The sequence below is a fragment of the Typopeltis vanoorti genome, chromosome 7 (genome assembly GCF_054136105.1).
Source record: "Typopeltis vanoorti isolate ZY-2024b chromosome 7, IOZ_Tvanoo_1.0, whole genome shotgun sequence".
NCBI lineage: Eukaryota > Metazoa > Arthropoda > Arachnida > Uropygi > Thelyphonidae > Typopeltis > Typopeltis vanoorti.
Window position 1 is genome coordinate 24,913,118 of NC_143555.1, and position 24,637 is coordinate 24,937,754.

At 33.1% G+C, this 24,637-nt stretch overlaps 1 protein-coding gene across 10 annotated transcripts in view; it reads left to right on the plus strand.

Moving 5' to 3' along the window:
• Positions 1-24,637, plus strand: part of LOC150104529 (lachesin-like) — a 1,086,504-nt gene that overhangs the window by 507,097 nt on the left and 554,770 nt on the right. For all 10 annotated transcript variants that reach the window (XM_090395729.1, XM_090395728.1, XM_090395732.1 and 7 more), the window contains one exon: positions 10,869-11,005. In XM_090395729.1, coding sequence (XP_090251855.1) covers positions 10,920-11,005 — 86 coding nt within the window. In that variant the 5' untranslated portion in view covers positions 10,869-10,919. The remainder of the gene's footprint in view (positions 1-10,868; positions 11,006-24,637) is intronic.

The window sequence follows — 24,637 nt, forward strand, 5'->3', positions numbered from 1 at the left end:
CGTAAGCAGTATGCATGATTTGGAGAAGAATTCTACCAAGAACTTCTGTTTTTAGGACTCCAAGGCAATTGTATTACGAAATTCTTAAATAAAGATTCGTTTAGAAATATTAAGTGGCGTTGATGAAAGAGAAGAGCCTTTAACCATGCCAATACACATTATTTTGAGTGGATAATAAGTATACATTATCATTTTATACGAAGTTTTATTTCAAACTATAATATGGAAAATCTAGATCGCTTTTGGAAGCATGCAATTCTAAGGTTTTTCTCGTAAATTAAAACCAATATTCTGTTTTACAGGATGAGGTATATTTTAGACAGTAGCTCACAATGAATGCGATCACACATATGATATGCGCAGTATGTGACATACTGATCTTTATGCTTTATGTCTGTATTTCTGAAAAGTTTGTTAAGCAATTTCAAGGTTTTAACTAAAAGAAAAACAACTTTTTTTTCTTTTCTCCAACAACGTGTCTCGGTGTCCTAATATGTGTCAACAGCTGTCATTCCATATATTAATTCAGTTTCCACAAAATTGGCGAGAATGTTAAAAGCTCATAACATAAGAGTGTTTTTAAACCAACTACCATGATCAGACAAATCTTAAGATCACCCAAAGATGAGGTACCTTTCTTCAAATTTCCTGGAGTATATGAAATTCCATGCACGTGTGGCCTTTCTTAGATTGGTCAGACTTCTGGAAGTTTTGAAATAAGACAGAAGGAAGGGATGTCAATCACAATGGAATCATCACATCTGGTTTAGCTCATCATTTCTCAACATCAAATCACGTTATAGATTCGAAAAACAGTTCTATTCCTTACATCGAGAATGACTACAGACACAGAACTTTCAAAGAAGCAGCTGTGGTACTACGCACAGGCAATAATTTAAATAAAATCAAGGTACTATTCTTAAAGGCATATGGAAAAATCTCACCATTTCTCTCAGTTTAACAGAACTACAATATGCAAAAAACTATACAACACGTGGTCATGTACCGGATTCTGACTGAAGAATTCGAATGCATGCACGCCATCAAACATGATTTATCAAATGTAACGGCCTAGCAGTTACTAAAGTGTATGTTTTACATGTAACTTGATGCATTTGTTTTCACACCAGTACAGCCTTGAAAATGCTAGACAGTGGCTAGTGAAACTTGTTGGCTCTTTGTATATTTTATCATTATATCTTATAGTCTTTTAGCAATAAAAGTTCTTAATTTTACATTTGACCAAATATGTACAATTTAACTTTTTTTTCTTTAATTAATAGTATGATAGTTAACGATACTACTGACCTTTTGTTACATAGTATATAATATACAAAAACTTTAATGAATCTTATAAAAATAAACGTCATGAATCATAGAGATGTATTTAAATAATCTATTATCATACTCTCAAAGAGGCAGTGCATATTCAGAAACAGCGAAGGGAAATTTAATCTTAATATTGGGCGAATTTTGGAATGAATATTGATAAATATTGTAATGGAGACCGTAATGCGATTAATGAAGGCAGATGTAAAGCTTATAGTCAAAGGCTGTCTTTCAATTGTACACCGTATGATTTTCCTGGAACTAATATCAAATAAAATACCTTCGCTCTTTACCAAATTGTTAAATAATCTGTCCATGCTGTCCTGAAAATGATATCCGTTTACGTAATAGTCTCCTGAGGAAAGCCTTTGCTCTCCGAATTAATTATTCAAATTAGCACAGTTCATCTAACCTTTATGTAGAATATAGTTTAGCCATCAAATTTGTAATTTTTCAGAATGAAGTAATATAAGAAATAAAATTACCTTATTCTGTATATCTGCTCTTTACCTTAATGTTCGTTGTAGGTAGAAAAGATTCGTTTCATTGATGAATAATCAATGTTCAAATAAGTTTCAAAGACTGTTACTGTATTAGAAGTGCTTTGCACATGGTTTATTAGTGCTGTGCTGTCTTATGCAACTCACTTTGGCTTTGTCAACAAGATTAGGCTCCATAGCTGTTGTCATCACCATTATGGAAAGCAAGTTACATTGTTCATCAGCTTCTGTTCGTACTGTTGGCGTTCTGCGTAAGTCTTAACTTTAGTCTGGAATTACCTTAGGTCTGCATTCTAGCTTTGTGAAATGATTACACGAATATGATTTTGTAAAGCCGTTTATATACGGCCAGTAAGCTCTTCTTGTCAAAACTGCATATGAGCTTTACATCGGTAGTTTCATTATATTATGTAGCAAACAACCTTCATCTTCAATCCTCCTGGCATGCAATAGCACTCAATCAGTTGTAAATATGTTGCAAGTGAATATCTTGTGATACGCATGTGGAACAGCTTGTATTACCTTCACAAAATTCATCTGATCAGACAGAAGAGTAAGAGCGGAAGATCCCTTTTGAAGTTTTCAGACACATCTTAATGTCATTCTGTTGGATACTTCACCAAAGTATCCAACAGAATGTGAGTCGCAAGCACATCTAACAGAAGTTATTAAATTAACTTAATGTCATGACAAGACGACTAGAGTAGACAGTACGCTATAAAACTACTGCAGAATCAATTTTTAATTTAGTTGTAAGTTGAACTTCCTGCTTCCTGTTGACCAATTTCTGCCAGTAGAAACTGAGATAATTACGGATGTATGTTGGTTGTTCAATTAAGAAATAACTCCTGGATTAGTTTCTGTAGAAGTAGCAAATACACCAAGTGAAATGAGAAACGAAGAAAATGGAAACTATTAAATATGAAAGCGTCTGAATGAGCATTGATTATTATGACGATAATGGAGAGGTTTTAATATTATTTCTGCAAAGTCTAGAATAATATTATTAGTTGCAGTACATATAAATCTGAGGAGACACGTCAGGAAACATTATCCGACAAGTCAAGAAATTCTTACTCAGTTGAATATTGCTGAGTCCACATACAAAAATCAGATAAAATATTGAATAAAAGCGATGTTTCTCAAAGAAATGTTAATTATTTTCTTTTTAAAAAAGCTGTTCGAAATTGTTTGTACTGCATTGTTCTTTTTCGCGTAGGGTATGTCATACAGAAAATTGTAATCTATAAATAGGAATGTTTTAAATACTTTGCCTCTTAGAACTAAATATTTATAAACTTAATATAAAATTGTCATAGAAAGCTAAATATTATTGTCATACGGCATCGACTCTTCAAGTTATGGAGGAAAAACGCAAGGGGGAAAAAAGGTTAAAAAGACAGGGTCTCAGAAGTTGGATTGCTTTTTATATACCAGAGTGGTTGGAAGCCTCAGGCTATACGCGGTCTAGAGGAAAGTGCAGTCCTACAGAATGAAGGTAGATTTTGTTTGTTTGATTTTATATATCCAGTACTCTTGCATTGTACTTGTTTTTGAATATAAAGACAAAGAATAACAGAAAGCTTAGAAGGGAAAATGCCCTTAACTTTGCTCCAATGCAAGGAAGATTATGTTATTGTTTCCTAGAACTTATCCTATTCGTGAATGATGATGTTTTCAAATTTCTATACATGTTTCCGAAAACATACCAGAATGATGATCATATAAGATCACATTTATATAAAAAATATAACCGGAATGGGAGCGCAAACTGCATATGACCAGATCATATCCGACAAAATTCATATTGACTTAATGATAAAAGATGTGTAACATTAAATATACGAACACAATTCTGCATTAGTACACGAGAAACAGCACCCATTATACATTCAAATAAGTGACGAGATCAACAATTGATATGCAAGTCATTCATCGTGAAATAAGATTAAATATTTATATCAGAGTTAAATCCTGCATTCTTCACATTTTTAACTTGAATGCAATCAGCCGATCGAAAAACATTCGAAACATTTGATGGATAAACCCGACTTATTTCCAGTAATAAATCATAACAACCTTACACGCTATCCTTGTGCAACTACAGCAACTAAACCTCACGTACGACTTCAGCCCAATGGTCTGATAAATATAAATAATTTAGATATTTCAGTAGGATATAAATAAATTTATATTATGCAGTTCGTTATATTTTTCAATAACAGGAAGCGGACTACACCAGGTTCTTTTTTATTGCGTGCTACCGTGATTTTTAAAGCTTGAGAAATATTGGTGTTCATGACATGGGGTAAGAGTGGTTGCTTGGGGCATTATAAATTTAGCTCAAGCATCCCGAAATGTCAGATATCAGCTGTTTGTTATACATAAGCGGATATTTCTCCATCTATATTACAAAATATTTCGAACACTTGCTGCACGTAATTCATTAATTCTGCATATGTTTTGTAGAGGATTCATAAGATTTTTTTTTTCAGATTACGTTCTGATAAGTACTGAATGTAATATTTTAATAGCTTGGTTATTTATATCGTGTCGTAGCTCAGCGAAAGAGAATATTATTACTCTACGAAATATTTTCTAGTTCGAAGATAGAGTTGATAATAAATGCATCTATAACTGTTTATTTTTGAAACTTGAAGCATCTAAATCAAATATTCCTCCCCATAACAATAAAGATTTTGACTTGATCATCGAAATCTCCATTAATAAGTGTGCATCAAATAATTTCTTATGAAACTCAAGAGCACTTCTCAGGAGATTATTTTATAATAAAAGTATAAAAAATGCATTGGATACTTTGCGATAATTAGTTTTGAAATAAATTGATTTATCAGAGAATTTTAAAAGAGAGTCTTTTCTCGTATTTTCTCTTCACAAGGCATATATAGTGTGATCATTAGCAGGTTTGCCCATACTGAGGAGAGATGAAAGGGAATTTGCCAGAAGAAAACACGATCGCCTCTCTTTAATTTTTTTCATCATTTTTAAATACAGCAATTAATAATGGGAACCTTTTTTAACAGTTTGTCCAGTGTGCAGGAGAATCGTTTAGGAGAGACCTTAATCGTGAAATGTTATTGAACATGAGTTAGAACACTGTATTATATACAGTTTTAACAAAAATGCTGTTTTGAGTCATGTTCAGAATGGAACGAAAGATTGCTTTCCTCTATTATATTGTCATAAAAGATAGCCTAAGTAGATAGTGCAGCGAAGAAGTTAGAAATATGAGCGAAGTAACAACTATACAACAAAATAACAACTGTGCGGTTGGCATCAGCCCACTTCTTCCGCTACTCAATAGCAAATGAGTACTAAATCCTTCAATCTCTGTTTATTTCACTCTTTTCCCATGTCGCTTTTTATTACTCCTGGTCTCTGCCTTATTTGGTTGTCAGCTTTTATTATCACAATGCTGAAACTTAAACGCATATGTCTTAAAATACGCAATTTTTCTCCTGTGAAAAGAGATAAAAACGAGACGTTTTAATTTACACTCTCTCTTCAATAAGTGAATTAGTCGAAATTAAGCCATGCATAATCTTGTTTTTCTTTAGGAAAAGAAAATATTATCTATGACTGACTTATGTATGACCACATATTGATTCAATCATTCAATTCAATGCGTTATGCAATGAATTGGTTCGTAATTTATTTGGCGTTTCAAACTTGGTACTGAAGCTTGCACCTGCTGTGAGTAAAACCACCTCACAAAAAGAACTTAGGAAAGTCTTTGTATCGCCAAAAGAAATTTCAACTTCCAAGGAATATGTTTTCTGTGTACATCCACCCTTTAACTCTCACTGTAGTTCTTTCAAAGTGAGTTTTTGCAGGCTAGTAAAGCAATAGTCTCCACCCCCATTAAGGATTTTCGCAACATGGCTTGTTAGACTTACAGCTGCTGTCATGTATCCCGTCCAGATTTCTAGAATTCCCCAGGGAACGACTAAGAGTGCTACTTCCAGATGTCAGAATCACATTTGAGATACGTTTCCGCACAGTTTTTCCTCTTAATTAAGTGTAATAAAGGGGGAATCACTATAATAAAAATAACATTCTTTAAATTGTGTAGCTTTGGGTGGGGGGATCGTCATATTCTTGAACGATGGGGGACTTGATACTAAATGACTTAATGATGTGACTTAAAGAAGAAGAAGCAAATTTAAAATAAAAACAACAACAACTTTGTATAGGAGAACTGGGCGGAGTTATTGCTCAAAAAACATTTATATTAATGTTTCTGTTCGATTAAATGTTTTAAATATTTGCTGTTTCTTATTCCTAGCAAAGAGACATTCATCACCTCTTAGCTTTATATTTTCATGCATATATTTTTCGGGTATTTTCTACTTTACGTGAGAAGAATACCCACTAAACCAGAAAATGGGTGTCGTAACCTTGTGGACTATTTCTGTCGATACTCTGCAGCATTTGTCGGAAAAAATGCATTCCAAATTTCATATTATACAGAAATATCCTGCTGGTGACCTATCTGGTAGTTCGAGAATAGTTTATTTATATTTTTAATCAGGTGGAATTTTAAATAGACCTTACATTTTTGTTGAGTAGATGATTAGAACATTTATTTTAACTTAAACTAATTTCAGTTTTTTTAGTTTATATGAAAGAATATTAATAAATATCATATTAAATTTCGAATCGGTATTCCAGCCCGTCATATATGCTGACCGTCGTTTATTCTATTGAATTATTAGTCGAAATATTACTGTATCCTCTTGGAAACGGAATTCATTAGAAACTTAAGGAAAGGCACCTAGTGGGAGCTGACTATAAACAGACAGCAGTATACTTGACAGGTTGCGAAACTTACAATATGTCAGCACCGTGTGTGACCGAACAGTCGAGGGAAAGAAGAAATCTGATAATTTATGAAAACATGGATGCTGTAGCCCTTAAAGAAAATTTCATATCAATCAGCTAGACGGAATGAAAGAGGTCGATGAGTTGGTTTGCCATGTTTGGAGCTGGAAGTGGAAGGATGCTGACTAGCATGTGATGACCACTTCCAACAGATAATGAGCTGTTATGGAAACATGATAATAAACCTGCCTTAATAGATATGTCTTCTTATTTGCTCGATGGCACTTCGTATTAATCATTTTTGGGATTTGGTGGAATGAGGCGTTCGTAATACGGACTCATCTCCAGCAAATATGATGGAATTAATTATGTCCACCTGTGGTAGGAAGTGTGTGAAGGCTGATGCTGTTCTTTAGGCTGCTTCCAACATGGATGATAATAAACTGACCACCAAATGATTTAATAGAATTTGTACTAGTCAGCGACATTTTCTAAAAATTATATATCTAGATTTTAGATTTTTCTACAGATCTTGATTGTTTAAGCAAATCAAAATACTTCACCTAAATTTCACTTTTGATATAATTCATAGTGTATGGTGGCGGATAATTACATATCTTTATATCTAGAAAAAAAAAGTTTTCTTTGATTTCTTTAATTGTAAATAAAAAAACTCGCATAACACCTTAGTTTCAAATCCAGTTATTTGCCTGTGAAATGAAGATGTATCCATATTAAATTCCTTTATTCGAATCTCTTTCAGTACTCTATTATTCCCAAAAGGAAATAGGCAAACTCATTCTGTCCAATCTAATCTTGGTTTCTACTCTCAGTAGTCATCACTCAACAAATGAGTTCAGAACTACCGATGATTTTGAAGTTGAGGAGCTGGAAAGGAAGACATGTGCCGCTCTCTTGTGATATTAAATCCTAACTGGGATATCACTGTCTAAATTAGTGTGAGTTTTAGTCTATTTTTCTGGGATGCTGAGTTAAAAAATGGAGTTTATAGAAAAGAAAAAAAGACTGCTTGCCTGTGCCAAAGATCGGCTGTTTTAATTGGTTTATAGAATTTTATAAACAAAGCACATTTGTTTATTCCTTCATATCACTGCAATTATATTATGGTAAAATAGTTCAAGCTATTCTGAAAACAGCTGGAACTATTAGGGCATTATGTGAACAACAACCTTCAGCAACCACCTCAGCCGGTATTTTAATCTCGTGTGTGTGGTGTACATAAGTTTTTTCCCCTATTTCAATAGCTAATTTGCTTTTATTTCCAATCTTTTGTCTTGGTTTTATTTGTACTGCCTTTAAACAGATGATGTGTTCCCGGTAATTGTAAAATGCACTGCAATCTGAGAAGTGTAATCCACACTTTCCAAACTTCGAATTGCTATTTCCCATCATTAATTCCGAAAATTAACTTCTTTGATGTAACATCATCGCATTATTCTTGAGATCACTACATCTTTCAAATCAGTGCTCGCGTTATCATTTCCTTTAATGACTAAATCTTCTAACCGTACCGCAAAGATTAGCATGCCTTGTGACGGCGTTGTTTAATTTCAGCGATTGCTTTAGGAGGAATGTTTTGTGATGTAGTATTTGTTTCTAGAAAACAAGATTTCTATCAGGTATTCACAATCAGATATTATCTGCGGAATGTTTGTAAATGAGAATTGAAACCTGCATCATGAACATTTGATTTCGTATTCTGTTTGAATGCGAAAGACTAATAATAGATGGTTTCTATCGTAGGTTATATCGGAGTCTCATCAATTTTAAATTTTATTTGCATAGTTTAGACATCTGTTTTAATAGGAAAATACTTTCAAATGAAAATTTTGAAATCTAAGTGAGAATCTGAAATGAATTAGAAAAATTTACTTACCATTGCCGTTTAATTGTAATTAGTTAAAGAACAAGAATTAATATTTATTAACAAATATGCATGTTAATATTTTAAATGTTTACTGATAGAAAGACGTTGTAATGATATCCTTTGCAGATATATTTGATGCATTAAGAGTCTATTATAAGAAATGCTAATGAAATAGTTTAATGAAAATTAATATGAGACTTGTAAATCAATGGCATTGCCAATGTTCGTACGAACCATCTGAGTTTCTCTTGAGGAAAAACACTAATTTACACTGCTTTCTTATTTCTATTTCGTTTCGTGTGTTTCGTATTTAATTAGCATTGGGAAACATAAGTCTCAAATTTGTACAATATATTTTTATAACGGAATTTTTTATGTCAAACTTAGAAACTGTTGAACTTGTTAACTGACTGCAAAATAAATTCTGACACACACAGTTAGCTAAGCACGCACACACAGATCTTAATATTATTTGGCAGAATGTCAAAAATACAGTAATCGTTGTTTGTCTGGCATGATGCCAGAACTGACAAAAGTCCTATTAGTTATTAAATTATTGTAATTTGTTTATGAACCGATTAAAACGTATTAAGCGAGAAATATGAGAAATCGGTGTTCTCTTCTATTCCCCCATTTTTATCAATTTCGATCCCCTTTTTTTAACCAATTTCGACAACCATGTAGTATACGAATAATATGTGTATCATATTGTATGGAAATAATGCATGTATTAACTTACGTGATACAGTTATATGATGCTCCTCCTATTTCCTAACACATTTTATTGGCGAACGTTATTAACATTATTCTTGCTCTATATTTCTTTTGTTATTCTGCCAATGTCCTTTATTGTCCTTGACTTCAGGTTTTTGACCTCACAAAAACACACAATGGCACAGATTACTAATTTAATTTACTGGATATGTTAAATCATGTTAAATATGTTAAGCAGCGCAGCTACGAAAATTTTCCCCCTTTATATAAAGATCTCATACGGTGATTGGGGATTTTTCCCTCTGAAACTCTGGTTTTTCATCCCTCAAAACGCAAACCGGTCCTGTAAAATTTCAGTCAAGTTATAGAGCCGAAATGGATATGATATGCTTTACATAATTAATAATCAGCTTTTCTTTAGTGATATATAATACTGTTGCATTTATGCAGTATTGTTACTTAACACTGTATCATGACTTATGCAAAAACATTTTAGAAGACAAAATAAATTATCTTAAGTAGTTGAAATTCCCATGAAAGGCTGATATGCTCAGGGATAATTTGATCTTCCTTTCCAAGGCCTAACAATTGCAAATTTGCACATCAATGTAATAAAGAAATGTATTTAATAAAAATATCACAGCTCATTTCGAAAAATCAATATTTAATTTACAAAATTCATTTCTGTTTTATTTTGATATAATGCAACTTAATTTTGTCGAACAATAAATCGCTGATCGAAATAATAAAAAAAATTCGTTCCGCCTAATAATAAAAGAACATGTAATTAGTAATGCGTTATGGTAGTTGGTAACGAAATTGTACTGAATACCAGATTTCGTAGTCTACATCTGTTAGTTTTTTTTAATTCAAAAAATCGAAAAATTGAATTGTTACTACTATAGTCAGTGAATAGATGTTTCCGAATGAATTCAGAAAACCGGAAAGAATTTAAGTCAGCTTTGGAGTGTCAGAATAGTAGACGCCTGCATATCAATTATAGTCCCTCTGGGCACTAGCGAAAGTGACAAAGGAGAAAAATCATTACAAACTGCAATGGAATAATAGGATAAATTGACTGTTTCCAAATAGAATTTACTGGATATTCTACGTTTAAAATATATACTTTTGCGTGCATGATTAAATATATCTTCCAGGTATATTCTTCGTTTAAGTTAATAGGAAAGGGTTTAAATAGTAAGAAAATTTTCTTAATAATTCACCAACTGAATGGAGTATTATCACTGAGAATAGATTATAATTATAATTACAAAACGAATATGTTAACCATATTCGTTTTGTAATTATAATTACCTTGTTGGCTTTCTTAAGTTAATGTCAGAAATTTTCAACCCTCCATTAAACAATCAAAAATTGTCTTCTGATAAGAAATTTAAAATGGATATTACTAGAGGCCATTCGCATATTTAAAATACAAAATATTTAAATATCTGAACACATAACATTTCTTAAATTTAAATTATAGATATACGTTAATTTTATTTTATGTTTTTAACAATTAGTTTTAATTAATAATAGTACAATTGTCTTGCAAATGACATCATATAGACATTAACTTATTTTCTTATTGGTAGACCTGTTATGTTGCTAAAAGTGGCGAATCCCTTGACTCAAAAGTGTTGAAAATGAAATTGAAGTTATTAGCATATGTGAATCCTATTCTCGAAATCCATCGTACATCCTGTTCCGGAGACCAAAGCTTCAGGCCTCAGTAAGTAGAGGAGAATAGAATTATAATTACCATTATAATTATCAGTCAGAATTGCAGATTATGAGACTAGTTTCATTTCAATCATTTTTAATTATTTTTTTTAATATTTTCCCGTGCTTTACAGTCCCTTGTGGAAGATGTACAGAAAGAAATAAGGGGGAGAGGACTAACATGGGTATAGCAAACATGGTACAAGTTACATAACACACATTTAATACTAAGCTGTTTCACTAGATCAAAATATTATCTGTCTTCGCACAGTCAAAATTCGCATTATGAAGAGGCAGATAAAAGAAAATAGGTGGTTATTATATATACTGAGTGTAAATAATTTTAAAATGTTTCGGTATTAAATTAAAATACATATAAAATGCTCCTTAAAAACAGCATGGTCTTTATTCTTAGGTGTTTTGATTATATTATAATCCATCAGATCATAACTGTCCATCATCGCAACCTGTTTCATTATGCTAATAAAATTTTTTCTTAGACTTTCAGAAAGACTACATGCATCGCTGTCCGTCACCCGAAATGCAATTGTTACATTGGACAGATTGCGATAACATGAAAGTACTGTAGGTACATTCGTACTGATATAGAGTACAACAAATTAACAATTAAGTTACATTTAGGATTACTAAATAAACAATTTATTTGTATATATTAATTTGAATTTAATTAAAAACTTTAAACCTGTCGTACATTTAGTGTTATGCATTGGGTAAGAGTTATACTGCTACTTAAATAAACACGATATTATATTAGTTAATCATTAACCGCATCAATATAGGAAAAAAAAGTTTAACAAATTGTTGATAAAATCGATTCTGAAGGAGACCAGTTATGTTCATCAGACCAGTTATATTTCAGTCATTTCATATTTCAAAATCCTTTTAAAATTAATAATAAGGAAATATTTTTTTCGATTAACCAGAGCGACAATGAATGACTGTCCATTTTAAGCCTTTTTTTTATTATTGTTTTTCAGTGCTCTGGCATAAATCGTATACTTAATTTTGTTATCAAGACTGAATAAGAAACTCGGATATTTCACACGAGGCACGGTATAAAACTGCTTACCGTTGCAACTAGCTCTTCCAGTATAAGATAATTTTAAGAAAACAATGGTGTCGAAATACTGTAAAGCGGGCAGCATATCAATACCAGGAGGAGGAGACAGTTGCTTTACACTTGCACCGCTTCCGATCAATGGAAAGATTAGGTCTAGCTCGAAATCTCCATTTAAATGAAAGACTTGCATACAATGACGAGAACGGTTTCTCATTTCTCTATCTCGGTTAAAGAAAGAAGGACGCATACATGTAGGTGGGATTTACCGACAGGAAAGGAGGTTCGATGTATCTCTTTCAAATCAGATAAAGCATGGTGTAAAAAGTTCTTTCGTGGAGGAAACATAGTTTTCTGTTTTCGTTTCTTTCAGAATGAAATCTCTGAGCTTATACGCAGCTAAAAGTTTTTTTCGGTGTAACAACGTTTTGTCTTGTAATTAGCGGATCATGCGTGTGTGATGTCTAACTGAAACCAACGTTTGGTATTTTAACTCGCATATATTATTCAGTACATGTTTGGTAACTGCGTACTCTTCTAAGGAGGAACGTGTTCATTCCAGACTTAAGTAAATGTGTTTTATTATCAAAGGAGAACGCCATTTGAATTCGTTAGCATAAATAGTGTGCCTTAGTCACGAGATAGTGTCATTATATTAATGATCTTTTCATTTAGATAATATTCGCGGAAACTACGTAATAATTGCTTTTTTAAGTATTGTTGTCATCTACGTATGTATATTGGAAAGATTACCCTGTAAAATTAATTTTATAACGTTTCCTCTCAGTTTAGATGATTTTTACTTGTGTGACTAGTGTCAATTTACGTATTTTTAGAAGCATTTGCATTTCTTTTAGTGAGTCATACCTTTCTCGAATACAAATTATGGAAGTTAATGCAACGATAAAAGAGGTTGGCGATTAGACACGTTAACGTGTGTTTGATGAGGAGTATTCCCTAAGTTATTGCAATATAATGATTTATCATTTGAAATTGGTGACAATTACATGACAGTGCATTATTAACAAACAATTAAATGGTGTCATTGACGTGATCACTACATCAAGCTTAAATTGTAAATTGAAAACAAGGCCTTAATGATATTTGTTAATGATTCTGGCCACGGTGTCCGAAAATAGCACCAAAATTCAGACAACGTGATATACTCCCAAATAAGTACCTGAATATTTCTGTGAACTTCGAGCACGCTTTATTTAAATGATCCAATGAGGGAACATTGTTATTAATAATATTCAGTCGATATTTCTTCTAAATCCTAAATTTCCCAAGTTCAACAATACCTTAATATATTTTAATATGCGTGGTTTCTATAGTTACCTGATCCGACACTGATGGGTTTATTGTAACATTAGTTTCATTGTTATCGTTTAAGTTAATGTCAATTTTGGGGATATTTTATACAGAAATATCACGCCCAATAGCAGTTTGTCAAAATGCAATCGAATACTTATTATTTTTTTTTAATTGCGTATATTTTTTCTGCAAGTTAATTCTTCAATGAACGGGTTGATCTGTATTTTTGCGATGATGTATTATAATATTTAAGCATTTCCTTCTCAGGTAAATGTTAGTTCTGAAATTCATCTGACTGAAGTTGAGCATAGATGAATATAACTGACTCAAATATGTGTGATAAAGCACACTAAAGAGAGTTCCTTAAACGACACTGATGGATCTAAAAAAAATCCATCAGTGTGCATATTGATGAAAATATATGAAGAAGATTATTATTATTATTTTGTAATTTACGCAGTCAGTGTAATCCCCAGCCATAGAACCATGTGGATAATTGTTTTTTCACTGGTGTCGAAACTATGAAATTCTTAATTTATCAACAAATGGTTTATAGCGCGTAAGATGACCTAGTTACTCTAAAATTTCTATCATAAAGAGTTTTTGCTGGGAATGAGGTAAGGCAGATGCCATGTTACCATGTATTTTTTTTTTTGTATAGCACGAATGCAATAGATGTCCAACGTTTTGAAAGTAGTAATCTATTCCTCAAAATCTCTCCGCTACACTGCACAAATCAAGTGCATTACCAAGATCACTTAGAATTGTTAACGGAAGTGTTTCAATTTCTCAGGTTCATAAATTCATGAGTATACTCTGTTCAAAACCTGCTGCACATTACTTTCCCTATACAATAGTCTTTTGATTTTTTGATTTTATGAACAAGTTGTAGACCATTGAATAGCCGTTCTTAACTTTTAACTTAACACTAATCTGCTACACTCCTTACAAATATTTCTGTTATATGATCACTACCACTCAATCATCCCATTGATGCCATCTACTTGCCACACGCACCTCTCTGATTGACAATCTACATTTGTTACGGTTATTCTTTCTCCAATTGTTGTATGACGCAATAAATAAATAAAAGTGCTATTATCAACTGCAATTTAAAACACTAGGGGCAAAAATATTTATTTTACAAGCCCAAACAAAGCGCTAGACAAAAGTTCGTAGGGATTATTTGTAGATGTTGTTGACGAGCAGATAACAACAGTGCGCACACTGGACCAGGCTGTTACGTGTTTCGGATAACGATCGCATTGCAGTGCAGACATCTGCGGTTCCTTGCCGAAAACCCACTCACTGAAAATCATGTTTGCTCAGTTGCAAACAAATACTACCAACCGCTTTGTTCAGAGATTATCGTGTTGTGTTCAATAACAAGATAATTTGTTCTTGTTGGCTGCCAGTAGTTTTCCGGAACAACAAACTTCATATTACAAGAATGCCACTTTTGCTGCCATAACAGAAAATATCTTCAGCATACTTACGTTGATTTTTAAAACGTTTCAAACTTATCTTTCCTTTCAGTCAGCAAAGGAGGAAAAATAGCAAGTAGGCTCTTTGATTGCCAGAACCATAACAACAGGGAATTGCTGATTACCAAACTGCCATTTGCTTTTAATCCTTGTGTTATTATTAGCATATTATAAATTTCAGTATAATTAATCCTTTGTCCATGTTATTAGAGAAATTAACGATTCCTCTTATCCAATATTAAGTCGTAAAACCTGTTTGCTGAAGTCTGGTAATTATAATTAACAAAGAAAAATAAGGATACAGTGCTTTTTGGTTTGTTTGCTTATGTAATTCGATCAAATCTATAAACATCAACTTATTTTAATCTGGTCAGTGTGTATAAAGCACTAATAAATGTTTTAATAAAGCCATAATTAATCTGCATACAGATTAAATAAATTTTATTTTTGCGTTTATGACCTAGTTCTTTACAACGACTTCAGAAATATACAGAAAAGCTTTTTTTTCCCTTGTTCTCTGCCACATTTCATAGAACAGGGAAAGATTTTGGATTTTGGAATAATCATAGACTGTTATACGCGAACAGCTACTGTGAGAGATCAATATCTACCTTGCTAGATGTTTCCAAATCAATTGGCATTACCAAATCAAATGTGAGCAAAGTAACAATGAAGTGGAAGAATCGAAGGCTGCAATAAAGGCAACCATCGATCTAGTAGGCCAAGGAAATGACCACCGAAGTGCATCGAATAATAAAAGGAATAGGCAAGCAAAGCAGACGTTCTTGTAATCACGACATGAAGAATTTCGTGTATCATCAGAGATTGCCCTCATCTAACGAATTATAACAGAATCTAGATCGACGGTGTTTCTTGGTATATTCCCTTTAGTAAGTGTGGAGAGAATTATAAAAAAAAATGGATTAATTATTTTTCTCCTCCCTCAATGAAACAGTTGTTTTATTATTATTTTTCTTTTTTATCCATTAATATTTGTCACTCACTATCGCTCTTTTATTAGAGCGATATTACATCTTCTCATTATTACTCACTTGGATTTATTTTGCTAACATCTATTTTGTTTTATTATTATAAAACAAATACAAAAAAGTATCTACTTTATTTTGTTTGCATGAGAAATATCTGAAATATTTCTTATGCAAAATCTATTAATTAAGTCCTCCATATATCCGTTATTTGCATGCAGAATTGTTTTCAGTGAATTCTATGTTCTGATTTTATGAATAATCCTTCCACTGTATTGTTTTAACATCTCCACTCCGACTATGTGTTTTAATATACCTCAACACATTTTCCTTGAATGAGCAATGGTCATACCCGCAATAGGGCAACAACTACTTTTTGAATTTATTTGGTTTCATTTTTTGCTCTTAAAGTATATCTAAATAAATCAGTTTATGGCTTAGTGAACAGACCGTCAATCTTCTGTAGGTTCAATTATAAAAATGACATTTCAGCTATAGCAGGGCTGCTTGGACAAAAGACTACAAAATCTTCACCTGTTCCTTGTGGAGATAATTAATCGTTGACCAGAAGCACCTTCCGATCAGTCGTGATGACTTCATAACAAAAAAAAAAAAAAAAAGCTTCAATAAGCAAACCGACCGGTCATTAACAGACGCAGTAAACTGGCATTATTATAGACTTCGTTGTTACCCCCAGGGAATCCTAACTAACCTAACGGAATCAGTTGGTCACTCATTCTTCATATGAAGAGTTAAGTAATAATTGTTACAATCATTATATAACTGTATTATATATTTGTTATTACCGAGAAATATTTGTGGGAACTTTGGCCAACCGGCAAAAATTTATCGATTTTCCTGGCTGGCTTATTTGAACAAGATGTCAGTTTATCTACTGGAAAAATAAGCATATTTATTCATGTGGACCAATTTCACGTTGACAGACCACAAATTGGTCCTCATTAGAAACCGTATTCGGCTGCTCTTTCGCTTTTGAATAATAGGACTGGCATAGTCGCTTTTGATACGCATCCATTCCTTTAAAAGGACTCGCTGTGCGTTTTTTGTCGTGGTGTTAAGAGATGGATCTTGCATGTTGAACTTTTTATCATGTTTCTAAGATACTGTGGCCACGCAGCCTAAACTTTTCAGTACGTTAGCAACTGTAGCACAGTATTTTGGAGTTGTGTTTTGTCCTTGTCATCACCATGACTCCCACGAATATTTTATACCCCTTTTTCATCCCCGAACATACAGCGCCACCAAAAAGCTTCCGTCTTAGTGCTTTCGCGTACCTTAAAGAGTCTCCAAAGCCCACTGGAACTCCAATATTGTGACTGTGAGTAATACTACGCCAGTGAAAGATTTCTTTGGGACCTCCTTTCCTGCCGTGACGGTGTCGTTCTTGCTGAAAACTATCTACACCGCAACGGGAGAAAATATTGACGGTCTTTCCGAATATGCTCACCTCAGACTTTTTGCCTGCTTATCACAAATGTTTTCGAACTTGAAAAAAAGTCACTCTGTGAATACATTCTACAAAAATTTTACTTTTATTTATTTTGCGAAAGTGGTTGCTGGAAATTCAGAAGAGATTCTTAACATGCATTTCCACGTAAACTCAATTCTGAATAGCGCATTACGTATTTCAAACGGTTCATAACTGAAGCTTGTATCTCCTAAATGTTTCCCCTCTTTTTATTTTTATAAACATCTATTTATCAGAAGCTAAAGTAAACTTTGCTTTTGGCATAACATTCTCAAGTATGATGCGACATAAGATGGATATATTTAGTTGAAAAGATGCGCAGTTATGCTTGGTATGAAAAGTACGCGGATGTGTATTGTTCGGATCGAAAATATTGTAATTTACCCGCCGGAAAATTTTAAAAAATTTGTTGTTTATCCATGGAAATAGCGAATGTCTGGGTGATTCTGTGTACACTTTTTAAAATACGATTTCTACAAGTGCATAAAGTGTTAATATTCTATGGTGAGTATTATCCAGAGATTCCTTCCTATTTTACATACTGTATAAAAGAGAAAATTAAGTTGAAGTGTGCGCTGAAGATTTCTTTCGTTGTACAATTCCGTGTAGTTTTTTTTTCCTTTTTCAATTATGCGAGTATACTGCGAATCTGCATTTTCATTGAATGAAGAGATCTTCTAAATAATGTATATTGTATTCTCATAGAGAATGAAGTTCAACTCCAGCTTTTTTGCAGCTTCGCAGTTGGCGTGAAATGCCTCCATGGAGAATCGGATTTTCTTTGTTTTTTTTTTTTTTTTGCAACCCAATGGCCAATTCGATTCTCACTCAAGCTGCTCCTTTTCAATTACACTTACATTCGCAGCCCAAGTATCATCTGCTCTCGCTTCACCACATAGTTTCTGCAAAAAGGCTTGTTTTTGATAGCAGTACACCTGATTTAATCTGTAATAGCCAATGCTGAATTAACGTTTATGATGCTACAACAAGGAAAATATCGGCACCTATTTTTCCTTCTTATATCTAGTCTCAAACCACTTTACTGTGCGCAATTAAATATAAAACAACTCAATACATTTTTACAGTTACGAGACCAAAAAAATTGAAATGAATTTTATAAATAAAAATCAACACACTCAGCGAAATATATTAATTAAAAAACTTAGGGGGGGTCTTGAATAGTATGAATTACTATTTTATTAATATTACAAGTTACTTTTAAACTTAAAACATTTAAAAAGATTGGAAACGAAGCGTGTTAAACGGGATATTTCGAGTTCTGAATTGTTATATCAAATTCGATATATTCTATGCTGTGTCACCGCATCTTCTACTACTTAAATGTAATATTCTTTTTCATTTTGTTCTACTTCAATGTCAACTTCGTTACCTCTAAATTTGCTCAATTTGCCATTCGTTGTAATATTTCTTGATTAAAATTGCTAATGAACCCGAATTTTTTTCTGTTTATCACTAAAACAAACCGCTAATTGGCCAAGTTTATTGCTTGGATAGGTTAATTATAACGAAGTGTGTTGAATTAAGGAGCAACTATTCTATATCGTTTATCTTCCAAGTTTTAAAATTGTCTTAATTGATGGATTGCGTGGGTAAGCGCAGTCAGGACGGAGGGTAGTTTAAAATTTGTCATTAACTTTGCAATTCCTGGTACTTAACTGACACTTTGACGTACTATAAAACCTGAAAGACTAAACGTTAGCAAAACGCAAAATTCAGCTGCATAATAACAAATTCCATCCACTAGATGGCACGCGAAACAAACATCTAATGTTCGTTGTTCTTTCAAAATGTTGCTGTCCTTCATTTTATCGAGTGATGGGCTCTACTTCCGCAATTTCCAAGCCATGAGATCGTAGCATGCAGTTAAACGATATTGCAACTTGTATGCAACATCATACATCGGCAAATCCACTGTCGACATTATCACAAAAGCTTATTAAAATCTTAGATTAATGCTAAATGTTACGCATACGTCAGAGCTTACTGGGATAAAAATAGCATCACAATCATTTAATTTATAGTTCCTCATCTGTAATAGCAGTAATCCAGAAACTGACGTTTGTATAATAAGATTTGCTTGATAAATAAAATAATTGTAAGCGATAGTGGGAAATCATTCCAATACGACAAAGTATTAGGCCCTGTCTATTTTTCCTAACAAATACAAAAAAGTTGGCAAATACGAAAATCCCAATGAAGTCTATTAAGTTCAAAGAATATTTGATAGTAAGTATCAGCTCGCAAAATCAATCAACGCGAGCATGCGCGCCTGACTTACAGGTTACCTGCTTGCTGTGATGTGCACTTCTCCCTCGGTTTCCAACGCAGCGCTGAGACGTGTGGAGACCTTTGCCAGTACTCTGTTTGCGTGAACTATATCCCGCTACAATTGATACTCCTCGCTTTCCTTGGTAACATTATGATACGCTAACTGTTCTACTGATTTGTGAAGGTCCCAGTTTAGCCACGACGTAAACATTCGGCTCCGGTGTAATTCTTTTTTGACGATACAATAAACGGCTACATCATATTGTGGCATGTGTTCCGTCGGTTGGGTGACTGTAATGTCAGGATTTCTGACGGTTGCTTTTTTACCTATGGGTGATCTACACGGTAAGATTCTGATTAATATTAATTGTGTTTTCTTGCACGTTGTGATTACAAACTTTTTAATACAGCTCATTTTTCGTTATGGTACGTTTTGAAATTGTGTGGAATTGATTTTTCTAACTTTGTGTTCAGCTGGACTTTCAGCAGCGTATTATAATCTGCCATTTATGGATATTTGGAATATTTCCTCACCATATTTTCTTATATTAGTTAAATGTTTTAATTTTAAGCAGGATCTTAAAGAATTGCGATATCATTCACTGTGCTTTACGAAAAATAATAACTACAATAATTAAATTCAGTTTAAATATTTCTGATAAACTTTTAGCTCTATTGAAACGATGTTTAACTTCTTGAAAAATTATTCATTTTCAAGTGCGTTAGTTATTTTTTAAATATAAAATAGTTGGTCTGAATATTATTTATATTTATACATGTATAATATATTCCGTATGTTTCTACCCTTGTATCTCTCTCTCTCTCAATATGTCCGCAGGTATTTGAAACTAATTAAGTTGACCTTACAGCTATTAGGAACAGTGATAAGTCAATGTTCATTGAATATTCACTGTTACATTTCTTTTGCGGGATACTTCTTAATGACTTTAAAATAGATCTTATCATGATAGCTTTAAGTTGAAATTTGGTGCCTGGTTTTCCAACTCTATTCTCATTTGTAGTAATATTATTTCTAGCACACTGATATTCTTCCTGCGGTTCTTGTATGAATTAACTGAGATGCACAGTTTTTATTTACTGTTAAAAGTAACGGAATTGGAATACTTCTGCACGCTTTTATTGGTGTACTGTGGAGAATATAATTAAGTGCTATTCAAGTTCGCCCTGATCACGATATTTCACGTTATTATTTACTTAATATCCTTATTCCACTAATATTAATTATTTTGAATCGATTTTGTAAATGCTCTTGGACAGTTTTTGTATTAGCAGTACAGTAACATTTCCTACAACGGTGGGTTACGATTCCACCCCTCCCTCCCTCCAATGCCAAGATGGTTGCTGCATATTTTCTCTAGTTCGCGAAATAAAATCTAATTATTTCTTTGCCATACTGATCATTTATTTAATTATAGTTTGCATATTTAATGGAACAAAACTATAGTGGCTCTGGGTTTCAATTTTTCCACTCGAAAAATAGTAATATATTTTTTTTCCATACACCGTAACGATGGAAAATACACCGTAACCGTAACAATGGAAAATAGGAATAATACAAGGACGAAGGTAGTCACGAACAGATGAGTGGTATTGAGATCGGCTGGTAGTTAAAATATTGCGCACCAGTGTCGAAGACGTGATAGGGGTGAGTAAGGCTAACCAATTATGTTTTTAAAAAAAGTCGTAAAAACGTTTTTGGGCGTTTAGATTCTATCTAACATCTTTATCGATGGCATGTCCCGGACTCTGCACGTTGTCAAACCATTATTTTTGTTTCCTGGGAATTTGCATCTTGGATTTGACAGATTTGAACTATTAAACGGCTTGCTTATTTTAGTGTTAAAATAATATTACGTTCCTCAAGTTTTTTAGCTATAGCCAAAAAAACAGCTGTTGCAAACGCAGTCCTTGGAACTGGATAATCACAGCATATTACCAAAGGAGCTTGTTTATCAGGTAGGTTTTCAAAAATCGAATAAGATTCTTGCATAATCTCTTGTGCCACAGTGTTAGCCATTGAATTACGATGTTGCATAATGTTTCTAAATGAATATTGATGTGTTTTATTATTTAAATTTGTTTAATTACACTAACGTTGCCTCCCATTTTGGCATAACGGTTGTAATACCAGGGTTGCAGGTAGCTAATGTTCTTCATATATAGCTATCTTAAGTTGGTAAGGATCACCGTAATAATTATTTAATAACCCATAGGTTTTATATAATTTTAATGACATTTACTAGCATAATTATCTCTAGACGGTGCCAGTAATTTCTAATCTCTATTTTTTCTGTAGATTATTCTTGTTTTAACATATCAGAATCTGATCATACGGCCAAAAGCAATAGTGTAGCACATGCCAGGTTACTGGGAACATGTATTTTCCTGCAGTAATTTTTTTATATATTAGAAGCGGTCTCCGAGCAATTAAATTAAAAAATTTGTAATCAATATTAACATGATATATTCCTGTTGTGATTACCCTTAGGCAGTTTCATCTCTGAATGTAACTAATAGTTGGTATTACGCTAATTTTGGTTTTAATACGAATTCCTTGTTACTTCTGCGTATTGATCATGCGAAGTACAGGTATCTTCTCTGTCGATATTGGTATTCCTGTACTGCACAAATTTCCAAACTATTTTGACTTCCACTGCGTTAGCGAAGGGGAATGTCTTTTATTTCTCATCCTTTCTCTCTTCTCCTCCCATTCTCAACTCGTGTCAAGTTTTCTAACGGTATTTTGTTTTCCGTAACTGTTTCACGTATACTCCAGTTACGTGACGTGCCGTAGTGGTTTTGGGACATTTTCGATTACTGTATTCAGATTAATTTTCGTGATGCTTTGAAATGAATTTCAGAAAGAATCTCGACTATTTTACATAGGCAAGATTCTTGAAAGGTATGTAATAGTAACAAATTATTTTAATGTTTGGCGCATTTCTGCTGTTCGCTTGTTTTATTTTTGAAACTATGTATTTCGTTCAAGTTGCACTTTTCAAATAGATTAAATCGACTCCTGAAGAAGATACTTAAACTTCGTCAGTATATAAATATATAATACGAGCAAATATAACGATTTTTGCTTTTATATTTTTGCAAAAATAAAAAAAAAATTTTTCTAGATTCTGGTCGGGTAAATGCATCTTGCTCCTGGTATTCCTAATTCCACACGTTCTGTAAGGAGGTAGGGAACATCTATCTTCGCTTCTACCAAGAGGGGGCTACTCGACATGTTTATTCAGCGCATAATAATTTAAATACTAAACAAGTAATAAGCATAGTCATTATTCATCATTCGAATACCGAACTGTCCCATGATTGCTAAATAAACTAACAGCCACCATTTTTTTGTCTCATCTTCTCTTCTGTTAATAATTTACTATAATATAACTGACAAGTTAATATAGCTCAACAATTTCATATAGATTACTGCATGTGCTAAAACCGCTCGCAAAGAAAGTTTTGTGTGCAAGGTTAATGCACACAAAATCTATATAGCATAGCTTAGTGCCACAAAGACTGCTAATTACCGCAGTTTCTCTCCCCTCCTGTTTACCGAAGTATGTTTTCACTCAGCTGCAATTTTACTTCACTCACTTCCATCTATAAATACGAGTTGTGGCGTACGGAAAGCATCCAAGTTTAACATCTGGGCTGATGACGAAATACATTGTTGGTTGCTGTCCTGTACTGAAAAATATGCAGGAAATGTTATTAATTTCATTTATGTGTACGCCCCACGTACATTGTGTAAAACATTTCAATCTATATTTCACCCGTGCTGCTCACATAATAAAATTAATATCTGCACCATAAGTGCTAATTTTTCATACTGAAGTTCATTATCGTTCTTAGCTTTCCAACATATTTCTTGTCTGCAGAGCCCCGTACCTTGACAGTAATTAAGTCTGAAGAACGAGACAGAAAGTACTCCTCATAGGTATACCGAGGAAGAGGCAGCTTTTTCATATTGGAACCAGCACAACTAACAGGCATTATACTGGCCTTATAGCTTTGTTTGTACATAATTCCAACCAACAGCAGTACTCCTTAATAGGAACTGGTTAATCTATGTGGATTAAATGTCTTTTTTATTGAATTTTAATAATTACGCTCTGATTAAATGTCATTAATATTCAGCAAATACCGGATCAGATGAACAGAAATGCTCTCCGCAAAAGTCACGTATTTTCTGAAGATTTAGGAATAATTGTAGATAAGAATTCAGATTGCAACTGTTCTGAAATAACTTGGCAGTTTAATTGAAATTATTTGATCATAATGTCTACAGGAAACACTATCTATCATGAACGCATTCTTCCACCAGATGGAGCTTTACAGTGAAGATGTTGCGTGTAAATGATTGAGAAACTAGTTCGCTTGGTCCATCATTACGAACCTCATATTGAGCTTTGACCTTGTTTCTGAATTAGGGAACAAAAAACGGATATCATGTTACAGAGACAAATACTTTATTAATAATCGGGTCTTGTTAACATTGATTATTAATTACAAAGATAAATATGCACATTGCGATCTGCGCTGCACCGCACAGAAGCGCATGCTTATAATGTACCCTTAGACCATCTCTCTTGATCTATTGAAGCTATCTACTGAATTTGAATAACATAGCTCAGTCTTTGTGCATTGTTTGTTACTAGTTATTTCATACGCATATTTTGACTGACTCATTCATGCCGATGAATACAAAACTACTGTATTTAAGGAATCAACTTTGGAATGGATAGCGGGACAGATTTTGAAGATATTTGAGCGATCTGGGTCATGAAAGATCGTTGCGCAAAGTGCCATACAGATAGTTTGTGTACGTTTCTTTAAAAAGAAAAATATTTCGCACTTCTGAATATTTTTAAAATTGATATATCCCACCCCACTGAGAAGGGAATAAAATGCCATTTTTGTCAAGCTTCCACTAGATTTGGTACATTTTCAGCTTACAGAATTTTGCTACAACTAT